General features: G+C 30.8%; 1 protein-coding gene across 1 annotated transcript; it reads left to right on the forward strand.

The window, feature by feature from the left end:
- The first annotated feature begins 771 nt into the window (after nt 1–771).
- Nucleotides 772–12,003, forward strand: LOC123300395 (protein SMG5). Its single transcript, XM_044882966.1, has 5 exons — nt 772–1,223; nt 3,405–3,949; nt 4,157–5,706; nt 9,458–9,704; nt 10,993–12,003. Exons 1-5 carry the CDS (start codon nt 1,144–1,146, stop codon nt 11,415–11,417), a joined length of 2,847 nt encoding a protein of 948 aa, XP_044738901.1. The 5' UTR covers nt 772–1,143; the 3' UTR covers nt 11,418–12,003.
- Nucleotides 12,004–12,623: the final 620 nt, after the last annotated feature.

The raw sequence follows: 12,623 nt of genomic DNA on the forward strand, positions 1-12,623 counted from the left end.
AGGATGTTTAAATCTAAAGGCGAATTCAGAAACTAGGGGATCTAACCGCTTTTGTAGAATGTTCTTGGGTATCATAGCAGAAATAATCCTATCAATGAAATTTTAAAGAAGTTCTTGGGGAGATTAGGATATATCCGCGGCGCCACAATTTGATGATGGGTAATTGTTAAACATACTAAAATTATTATTTTACCAAACCATTCCTGCGTATCATCACCTGAGAACCCATTGATATAGTAGGACATGCAAGGGACAAATTACAATCAAGAAGGGAGTTAAAAGTTGGTATAATTCGTATCCATGTTTCAAAAATTGTATTATGGGCTATAAAATTAACTCGTTTTTAACAGCGAAAACTGTCCATGAAAACTGGACTGATTTAGTTTAAATTTAGTCTAAAATTCTCGATTTAATTAGATGTTTTCGATTTATCTTTTCATCCTTTTCATGTAATGTGGATAAAAGCTAGATTAAATTTTATTCGTAAAAGGACATATAGTTTGTTTGGGAAATATTTAAAAAAACAATTGATAAATATTTATTATGTTTCTGTCATTAAATGTGAAAAACTGTCAATTTTTTGATGGAAATATATTTCTTACAAAAATTTATTTCGACTTAAATTATAAATTTAATAATATTTATGCAATTATTTTTTTCAATTTACCGCCGGTTGTTCTACTTCGAATATATTCCAATAGATGGTAGTTTTGTACATAATCTAAATAAAATTGTAGCTTACATCACATTATGTAAAAATTGAAAATCAAAGTTTTACATCGTGAATAATATTCGTTTATGTAATTGATCACGAATTCGTTATATCAAAGTGTCGTTAACAGACAATGTTTTGTGTGTACTAGAAAGAAAATAGAATGTAAAAGCATATTCTGCTTCTATAGAGTATAAAATTATTGAAAACTTACAAAAACTCCCACACGAAATGGACTTTGGATTGAACAAGATTAGATGTGGTTATAATTTTAAAATATTTTTGTATTTGAAAATGGTATCATGAAAATGTATGACAGAAAAATTGATTCGGAAGAATTGGTGATCAGTCAAGGAAAATGTTATTTTTATTCTTGATATATGTGATAAAAATAATGAGGTGAAACAAAACATAAATAGTGAACAAAAAAAATGGAGAAATTATATGATTCAACATCTACGGATCTTTCACGTTCTCAGGGAGATCAAGAAAAGATTAGACGTTTATACAGGTAAATTTTCTTTCAGCCTAGTTTTACGGAATTCTTGTTTCTTAATTTAATTAAATATATTATAAAATGACCTTCATTTTACATTAACCTTAAAAAACAGGGTGTTTCGAAATTTCTGGAGAATTACCAGCGAATTTTTTAACCTATAAAACATATGGCTAAAAATTGCATGTAAACATTTATTCAAGTGGACTTTTCAAGGTTAATAGCGTGTTAATAGATGATATTAGATAAGAAAGCTATTAATTTTTATCAGATTTTATGATGAAATATTGGATTTGATCTTAAAAAATTATAGATATCTTATAAGTTTCCTTTCCGAAAGTATATTTAAAGTAAAAAAAGTTTCATAATAGAGGTATATTTCTTAATAGAACAAGTTTAAATTTTTTTATTAATATTAATATTTGGACCTAAATCCATGTGAGTGTGAATAATGTTTACTGATTGGAGGTAATTCGAAAAATTATTTGTAGCTGATTTCGTAAAAATAAATAAATAATATAATAAGTATTGCATTTCATACCAATGCCTTGGAAGCGAAAATTTTCTTTTACATGCTTGCCATTTTATTAAAAATTTGTTTTTCCTTACCGAGTTTGTAGGAATTCATTTAAAACTTTAACACCTCCGTTCCCCAGGAGAATATAATTCAACCAGGTGATATGTTGAATATCAGGAATTTTCTACTTATTCTCACATAAGATTTAAGTAAAGAGGTTGCAATTCGGATGAATCTAAGAAGTCTTATGAATTATCCAACAATAAAATCAATTTTGGGTTTTAATTGCCTTACAATGATTTTTAAATAAATTACAATCAAATTTTATGATTTTTTCGATGTTCTTTAGTAGAATATATAGGGTAAATAATACCTTAATAGGGTAAATAATACCTTTCTTAAGTAATTAGAACCCAAATGTCACAAAAGTATGGTTATTGACTAGTAAAAAGAATATTTTTCATGAAATTATCTGAAGAAACTCGAGAAAGCAGTCTTTGATATGAGATTTTGAATTATATTTTAAAAACGGTGTATCCCATGATTATACGAACAGATATATGAATATTTGAGGTCAAAATCACTATATGTATCGAGTTTTATCAAATTCTGAAACAAAAAGTTATTTCCAATTTTTCAAAAAGAAAAAATTTGAAATTCTCTTATGAAAAGAGCAAAAAAATGGTAGAAAATTGTTTGTTTCCGATCACTTGATGATGGTTCAAATAAAATAGAATAAAAAATTCAGCTGCTCAAAGTTAGCTTCCTCCATAAACATAGACGGATTAAGAAATTCGCCAGTAGAAGGCAGTATCAAAAATTAGCGCCATACATCGGAATATAAATAAATCGGATAATAAATCATCAGAATACATCGTTACTAATATACTTGCTCTATTTTGAACTTCTGCAGCGTTGTTTAAAAGCGAAAATTTACTGTAAAAATTGCTGTACAATTTTCGCCACTTTCGAAGTTCAACCACAAGTCTGTCTATAATTATTAGATATACTGCCACTTTTAATGTTTCCCAACCAGATAAGTAAGAAGTAATATCTTCGGCAGATTCATTTGGTGTGTACTTTATCTTCCGCACCCTCTTTGTGTCTTTTTCATATTCTTTGATTATTGAGAGTTTTAAGTCTTGCTGTTCATATTTTTATCAAAATTTTTCCTTTTCGCAGTAATTATATGAATTAGACTGTCATACATTTGATAAACTGTACAAATGTCAATATCAACGGACGGGCTGTAATTTTCTTATTAAGATAATTATGTTTGTTTAAATACTTCCACGCGCGCGCCGCTTTGTAAACGCGCGTCTGTAGGTATGTGTCTACTTTGTCTTTTTCGCCATGGCTATTAGCAGAGACATCTTTAAATAATTTTCGCTCTAATTTGATCTGAAGGTTCATTCTATTTAAGAATAAAAATATAATACGTATTACTAACTGATTTTTTATAAGTATTTAATACAAAATTGAGTTCAAGATTATTATACACAAAAAAAAAAAACATTACTACTTCCGAGGATCTCCGGTTGATTCACCTTTGCCCATAAGTGAGATCCTGTTCTATTTTTGCTCACATATCTTTTTCTTCCCCAAATATTTATTACTATCTTTTTCATTTATTTATGTTAAACTAACATAGGTTTGTTTTTTTTGTTTTTAAAATTTAGATACATCAGTGATACAGCACGTATATTAGATGAATCTCGTGGCCGGGCATCAACAATACGAGATTTATTCACACCATTACAATTATCAAATCGATGTCGTTTACGTGTCCATTGTGAAAAACTAATTTTTTCACATCCATTACAATATGGCATAAAATGTGAGGAATTATTATGGCGTAAATCATATTATGATGTTATATCAACTGCAAAGCGTTTTAAATCATCATCTACAAATCATCATAACAATACAACTACAAATCATCATAACAATATAACAACAAATCATCATAAACATCAACAACATATTTACACTGCAGATGAAGTTGCGTATATTGATGCACATATAAATGCTGGTATTGGTCATTATTATCATACTATAGCACGATTACAACATGAATATGATTTAAATTTATTTGGTACTATTGATTTTTCATTTATTACAACTTCAACATCCACGTCAATAAATCAGTCAAAATCGAATAAAATTGATCAAAAATTAAAAGAATGGGCGAAAAATTCTTTACATCGCTGTTTAATTTACTTAGGTAAGTTTATTTTTTGTATTTACCTTGAAGAATAGGGTAGAATTTTCCAAAACACGGCCTCGAATTTTGCTTTCTGTACCTCAATAGACTCTTCTTATCTCCAATTTGGTAATTGTGAATCAATAACCCAGAAAAAAGAAAAACAGATAAACGTTAAACCAAAATAAATTTAACAATGTTAGTAACGATTTTAACTTTTGGTTGCAGGCGATTTGAGTCGTTATCGACTTGAAATACATCCCGATCAAGACCCAGTATTAGCAATACGCTACTACGTTCAAGCATTTAACTTTAATCCCGACTTAGGTATTCCACATAATCAACTTGGAAGTCTCGCAATTAACCACAATTATTCATTAGACGCGGCTTACCATTACATGCGTTGTTTATCATGTCCACAACCTTTTGATGGAAGTGAAGGAAATTTAGTTCGTTTATTCGAAAAAAATTCCATTGTATACGACGAAATATCTTCAATCAATAAAAAAACATCTTCGGAATCACCAGAAGACCCCATAAACCATATAAAACGTTTAATAACTCGATTTTTATATTTAATTTATATCTGGTTCTTTGATAAACAAATTAAGATTGAAGTTATGAATTCATTATGTCAGGAGACTTTATTAGATCTTCAAACATGTATTACCTATCCAAAACCATTATCTAGTGAATCAGAGGAAAGTAGCATTGAGGATGATGTCCAGGGAGGAAATTCAAAAACGGAAATTATAACCCCACAATATATTCGTACGGATATTATTTTCAAAATGGTCGTAATGTGTTTACTATGTATTTCAAAATTACAGTCCAAATCATCTCGAAAAGTTTCGGCCGTGGTTGCATTCACATTAGCGATTTATTCCCAATTAGTCAAGGAAGTTGTACAACATATACAAGATAGTGTCCTTAATTTATCGATTATTAGTCCTGAACCTGTTAAGAAATCCATGAAACGAAAATCAATATTGAAATTACGTCGGCGTCGTAAACGGATTAATAGCAGCGAGGACTCCGATTTAAGTGATACGGATATACCATATAATAGTACAAGTTCCGATGACGAAGAGGATGATTTTAATTCGGATATATCCGAAGAAAGTACAACCGATACAGATGAATCTGAAATTGAAGAATATGAAGACACAAATTCGGCTTCAAATACGACCATTATCTCAACAAAAATTGAGACCAACGGCGGAGATACAAATGAACAGTTAAAAGAATCTGTTCGAAAATTACGTCGATTAGATCCAAATGATGTGCTTGAATTGATCGCGGATGAAGGGATCTTACAAAGTATCAAAATCTTATCGGATTGGTTGCTAGGGGATATCGAAATTATTAAAGCTTGTGGACAAAGTAGTCGAATACTGATTCAACGGATTATTCAATTAATTAATCTTATTAATATAGATACGAAACAAAATAAGCGTTATTTGAATAATGTTAAAGTGAGTCCAGAACTTTTGGATAAAATTCATCCAACTATTGCGTTACCCGAGGATATTATACTAAAAAATGTGACGATTTTGAAGAGCGCTCAAAAACAAATTAACTGGTTAGAGTCATATAAAATTTATTTACCAAAAGAGGAAGCTTTGATACGTTTATATAAATTAATTGATTTTGGACATTTTTTAAAAACTATACCGGAAACCGGTGTAAATTATAGTGAAATGGAACGACGTTTTGAAGTTGCGGATATTATTTCGGAGAATGGTGATTGTAATCCACCATTAATGAATGTTTTAAATGTAAGTATCACATTTTAATTTTTAATTAGGCTCCCCTTTCATTACAATTCTTCTTGATTTTCTTCTCATCAGATTTTTTTGTTTTACGAATATTTGATTCCAACAATTCCTCCAAAAATGAAATAGTGAAAAAAGAGAGGAATTCGCAGAGTTTTACCGACAATGCTTTGAATTAAGTTAATTTATTTTTGATCAAATATCTGTGAACCAAGTGCAAGAAACCTAATGTCCATCCGTCTTTGATTTTTTAAAAGCTACAATGAATAAAAAACGAGCGTATCTTTGTAAAATATGGGAATTGTATCTTTGTAAAAGCTACAATCAAAAATAAGAGTTCATGCTGATGATCTTTTGATCCGCTTTGGTAGACCGTCTTCTGTTTATCCAGGATAATGCAGTCTCTTTATTCAGACCTTTAATAATATCATACTTGCCTTAAAAGTACACCTCCGATTTTTACAGGACCGTGCGCAAACTGTTCGTATAGAGTGTAGAAAAAAGTCAGTTTAGCCAGAAAGTGTGGTCTTTAAATTTACGCTCATGAGCGGGCTTAGAAGTTCGTACGAACAGTTTGCGCCCGGTTCCATATAAATCGGAGGTGTACTTATAAATTCCGAGCTTTTGATCATTTTTCGGTTTTAATACCTCGATTATTAGGGGTGCCTTAGAAAGGATTTTCTCAATTGAAATAAAAACACAAATAAACAACAAAATTTATTTATTAAAATTATTTTCTAATAATTAAAGTTCCATTATTGATTGGAATACTTCGCACTCCATAACGAATTACTACATCATTATTTTTTGCATCAATTTCTGCTGTACCAAGTGGATTTACTTTAGGCCCTTCTAATTTTATGGTTTCTTGTCTGCAAACATAAAAGATCGGATTAATTAAGAAAAAAACAGTTTCATCGAAAGTTCTACTTACTTTTCAACTCGATATCCATTTTCATCAGCCACGTAATGTACAATATATCTGATATTTCCATCACTGTAAGAGTAATGTCCACGTACATTTAAACCATCTCGAACTTCTGCCCGCTCTTGTGTTAAATCGTTAATATTGTCTTTGATATCTGTGGAAAATGTATAATGCGCGTTGGCATTTTGACGACGTGATAACTCTTCTAAGCCAACTGCCTCATCATAAGATCGAACTCCACCACTTTCTATTAACGAATCAGATCCAAAATTATGTGATTTTGAATATCCAATGGGGTAATTTTCTACACTTTCTTCAGCAATAGATGAACCAACTCCTTGAACAGATAAAGAACTTTCAATTTGATGTTGAGCCGAAGAATCAACATTTAAGGCTGATGTTGATTTTAAAAAGTTTGATGCCTGATGATGGCTATTTGTTTTTGCTAAGCCTGTTTCGAAATGTTCTTGTATTCCGCCAATATTTGATAAACTTGATCTCATATTATTTCTAATATGATGGCTTGATGAATCGATAGTGGAATCTAAGCTTCCACTTCTTGAAAGTGATAAACTTGCACCTGCTTGGCTTGCTAAACTTGCACCTAAGTTGGCTTGTCCTCTTACATTCGATGAAATTGCTTGAAAATCACTTTCAATCTGATGACTTGATGAATCAAAATTGGAACCTAAACTTCCACTTCTTGATAGTGATGAACTTGCACCCTCTGCTTGGCTAACTAAACTTGAATCTAAGCTGGCTTGTTCTCCAAGGTTGGATGAAACTGCTCCAAAACCACTTTCAATCTGATGGCTTGATGAAACAACATTTGAATCTAAACTTCCACTTCTTGAAAGTGATAAACTTGCACCCTCTCCTTGGCCTACCAAATTTGCACCTAAGGTGGCTTGTCCTCCAAGATTGGATGAAACTGCCCCAAAGCCACTTTCAATCTGATGGCTTGATGAAACAACATTTGAACCTAAACTTCCACTTCTTGATAGTGATAAACTTGCACCCTCTCCTTGGCTTATTAAATTTGCACCTAAGGTGGCTTGTCCTCCAAGATTTGATGAAACTGCTCCCAAGCCACTTTCGATTTGATGACTTGATGAATCAATATTGGAATCTAAATTTGTACTTCTTGAAAGTGATAAGCTTGCACCCTCTGCGCGACGACTTGCTAAACTTGTACCTAAGCTGGATTGTCCTCTAACATTCGATGAAGTAGATCGTAAACTATGCTGACTCGATGAATCAATATTGGAACCTAAACTTCCACTTCTTGATAGTGATAAACTTGCACCCTCCCCTTGGCTTATTAAATTTGTACCTAAGGTGGCTTGTCCTCCAAGATTTGAAACTGCTCCAAAGCCACTTTCGATTTGATGACTTGATGAATCAATATTGGAATCTAAATTTGTACTTCTTGAAAGTGATAAGCTTGCACCCTCTGCGCGACGATTTGATAAACTTGTACCTAAGCTGGATTGCCCTCTAACATTCGATGAAGTAGATCGTAAACTATGCTGACTCGATGAATCAATATTGGAACTTAAACTTCCACTTCTTGAAAGTGATAAACTTCCTCTTCTGGCCGAATTTAAGCTTCTCTGACTTCCAGATGAAAATGATCTTTCAATTTGTTGACTGGATGAATCAATATTCGAACCAAGACTTGCACTTTTTGAAAGTGAGAAACTCGCACTATTTTGGCTAGATGTTGCCAGGCCGGAATTTAAATTTGATGATGAATATGATCGTTCACTTTGATGTCTTACACTATTTGTTTGGCTACCTCCTCCTACGTTACCGGATAATGAAAACTGTGCATTTTCAATTGGTCTACTTATTGCATCTACGGTTTTTTTAGCTGCACCCAAAAATCCTCTTGTGATGGGAAATGGTTTTCCTGTTAATCCAGCATTTATGTTAAACGATAACGGTACACTGTGAATTAAACCGACTATACCGAGGCAAATTAGCAATTTCTAAAACAAAAAATTAAAAAAAATGTACTGAAAATGATTTTAATGAAATTCGAAAAAATTTTACTTACCATTTTTAAAGAAAACTCAACACTTAAAACATAAAATTGTTACTTCAGTCCCGACAAAATTAAAATTTAAAAATAATTTTGCCTTTTATATCACGGACACGGGCGTTAAATAAAAGTGAAAGTTATATTTCTATTTTTAATTATACTCAAATTTTAATTATGCTAGACTGCTTTTGTTAATGTGATTAAAACTACTGATAATTAGTATCACAACTTAAGTAATTAGTTTGTAGGAGGTAGGATTATCCAAGGATGGTAATGGGTGGTCCTTAAAATTATACTACAGAATGTCTTACAAATGTTCTGAAAGATCGACGTTTTAATTTCATTATCAAACTCAATTTGAATATTTATGAGTGTCTTCGTTGTCCGAATACTTGTCTAGTGATGATGATCTTTCTCCACCCAAAAGTCATGGACAGGCGGCTGGCTATTTAAACTATTCACTATCTTTTGGTTATCACATTCAGGTTGATGCGTGGGTCTTTTAATTATTTGCACCCTGTATACAAAAAACATGTTATGATGACCTTTGATATTAGAATTCCTTATAATCATTAAAGTAATAGAAATTTCTGAATACTTTGTTTGTAAACAATTATTATAAATTATTTTATTTTTCAAAGAACTTGTATTTGTTGAAAGGCAAGAAGAGAGTTGAATCTATTTGAACCTTTCATACCAATTATGTGAGAAATAATATTGAAAGTATTAAAATTTTTTATCGATTTCATTTTAAAAATAATTATTTGTTTGTTTATAAACAGGACGAAAACAATCGTAAAACAGATGAAACCGGTGATCCAGGACAACCAATATCACGTGGTGAATTAATGAAAAGTATGGGTCAGCTATGGTTAGCAGCCGAAGTTCGTGACTTAGAATGTAAAGTACGTGGCCGCACTGCCCTATCACCATATTTGGTATTAGATACCGAAGCATTAATACATCATACACATTTAATTAAACAATTGGTCGCCGCTCGCAAATTTATTGTTGTGGTTCCATCTATCGGTAAGTCTTTGAAAATTTTAATAAAATGATCCAAATTCTGAGTGTGGTTACAAACCGCAAACATTTCGAATTATCAGGGAATATGTTTGATCAAAATTATTATGAAAATCAACAATAACTAGAAGTATAAAAAAATCGTAAATTGATTCGGGTAAGAAGATAGCAAGAAATTTAAAATTGCGTTGTCCCTGTTTTTGGAAAGTATAGATAGGATACAGAATCGAAAAACAATGGGTCAAATGACTGGGTGGTGAAAATTGAATGAAAATTATTAGTGATTTATAACAGAAAAAATTGAAAAATAATTTAAAAAAAAAAGTTTTGTCTCGGTTTTTATTCGACATGAAAAATCATTTCATTTGGCTAAATATAAGAAATTTCTTGAAATCAATTAAAAAAATTGCCTTTAGCATGGGGTTTTAAAAGTTATTGTGATTTGATTTTTCAAAAGGGAGGTACTACATAATATAATTTTGGCTCACGATATACAAAAATCATACATTTGGATCGGATTGGATGTATAATTTCCTGAGGTCAAAATCGCATAAGAAGAGAGAGATTTTCGTAATACACGTATACCAGAATATCTTGGATTCACACCAAGCACTTTACGAACTGGTCCATACACGCTCTAGACATACTGTACAATTTTTTCTATTAAATGAATTTTTATATGTATATGATAGTCAATACTTTCCTAGATAGTGCCCTTAATGTGTATTTAGCTCAATGGATAAAGCACTTAACATGAACCCAAGAGACTTTGGTTCGATTCCTTGTATACGTGTAATTTTTTTAAATTCTCTTTACTTAGGATTAACTCGACAAATTGTTTGTAAATCGATTTTTATGTTTAAATTTGTATACAAAAAGTTATTAAACAAACAAAAAATAATAAATTAATTAGTCTTATGACATCTTATGTCAAAGAAACCAGATTTTCGTGACTTCTGGGTTTTACTTACCACAGAAAATTCAAAAATTGAGTCATAAATTTTGTTTGAATCTGTTGCAAATCTTTTAAACTTGTCAATTAAAACATAAAAAATCAAGAATTAAAAAAATTTGTTTGATAATTGCATAAAACCCAATATTGAAAAACATCATCATTTCTTAAATTATATTGAAAAATCGAGAAACGTCAAGAAATTTGTAGCAAAGTTGATCTTGTGGCAATCTGTAAATGTGAAGCTGAAAAAAAGGACCCAACTTTTACATACATAATAAACAAAAATTCAAAATTTTGAAGGGTATGATGTAATAACAATTTTTATTTTTTTTTTAACAGTGGTATCAAATCTAGATGAATTAAAACGTGAAACCGGAAAAGCACGTGACGCAATACGATGGTTAGAGGCCCAATTTCAACGTGGTAATCGATTTTTACGTGCTCAGCGTAACCATGAACACACATCAATACCATTAATAAAATACCCGAAGAAAAAGGATAAAAATGCATTTATTTACATCCAAATAATCGAATGCTGTTACTTTTTAACGCGACAACAAAAGGACTCATTAGACTTGGTAACCCTTTTAACTGGCAAACAATCACCAAACATCCCAAATGGAACAACCAATCATAGCAACAATTTTTATGATGGTCCCAAAGAAATTAGTTACACCGGTTTGGCACAAACTGCTGGTATTGCATTAGAACATATTACAACATTTCATGCAAAATGGAAGAAATCGCTAAAAGGTCAAAGGTGAACAAATCTAAATGCGAAAATTTTTCGCATGCGACGAAAAATGTGTACTTTTGAGTTAATTTTTAGAAATGCGTCTGATTTCAAATTGTGAGAAAAAAATGGACGGCATTTATATATGGATACCCGATTTTTTTAAAAGGATAAATAGAATATAAAAATCGGGATAGAAAAATCCTCTCACATAATTTTGATATGAAGGGAAAATAAAATATATGATCCAAAATTACAGTGAAACCTCACTATAAAATTGTCTTATTTTTTAAAACCACATGATTTTTAACATGACTCTTGATAGGGTGTGCATGATGTGCTGTATTACAGGTTTCACTGTAATAACAAAATTTGTGTTTATTTTTTATTATTTTGGATTGGGCTCTTATCTCCCTGTTGCTTGAAGAAAAAAATCATGTGAAACATGTTTGGTTTGTTTTTGGAAATTGTCACATTGTTAACTTATTAGAACAAAAGGTCTTTCTTTTTTTATAACTTTACTAGTAATCTTCAAAAAGAAAATTGAATCTTTTTTCTCTGGTTTTCTCGTTATATTTTCATGTGGGATTTGTTTTGAAATAATCAAAAAATGTGCTCTGGAATTACTCAATTTTTTCTTTTAATTATTGTAACGAACAAAAAAAAAACATTTTGTTAATTATTATGATTTTTTTCATTAATAAAAATATATTATCTGTATAATAAAAAATTATTTTTGTATGTATTTTTACAAGTGTTTCAGAATGTTAGATCTTTAATTTTTTAGAAAACCAATTGAAGAATAGAGTAAATTATCTGCTTCGCACATTTCTGTTTTTTCGAAGCAATTTTCCATAATCTGTCGTAAAATTTTATCAGTTATGATGGTTTCGATTTTATTGCGAGTTATTATTCAAGAGGACTTAATAATATTCAAGAACTATATAAATTATCATCAAAAGGAATATGCAGGCCTGAAAAAGCTATATATATATAATGGCATCAGAAAGATTCCTTAAGGATCGGGAGATTTTAACAGAAAAATAGGAACGGCGGGTCTGTCAATTTGAATATTGAAAATAGAGATAGTCCTTAAAGCAGAATGCGAAATTTTATGCGAACTTAGGTTTTTATTAAGCAGCAGGCTTCCAATTTCTTAATATTAAATGAAAAATTTGAAGTTTTATTTTTCTTCACCTCCACGAACCTCCCAATTTCTATGCGCCTCTTGAAGTCT

This window comes from Chrysoperla carnea, chromosome 5 (assembly GCF_905475395.1).
Source record: "Chrysoperla carnea chromosome 5, inChrCarn1.1, whole genome shotgun sequence".
NCBI lineage: Eukaryota > Metazoa > Arthropoda > Insecta > Neuroptera > Chrysopidae > Chrysoperla > Chrysoperla carnea.

Excerpts from the sequence above, each read along its gene's own strand:
- LOC123300395 (XM_044882966.1), top strand. The coding sequence starts at position 1,144 with ATGGAGAAATTATATGATTCAACATCTACGGATCTTTCACGTTCTCAG. Across the intron at positions 3,950-4,156 it reads TCGCTGTTTAATTTACTTAG|GCGATTTGAGTCGTTATCGA; the intron begins GTAAGTTTATTT and ends TTTTGGTTGCAG. Across the intron at positions 5,707-9,457 it reads CATTAATGAATGTTTTAAAT|GACGAAAACAATCGTAAAAC; the intron begins GTAAGTATCACA and ends GTTTATAAACAG.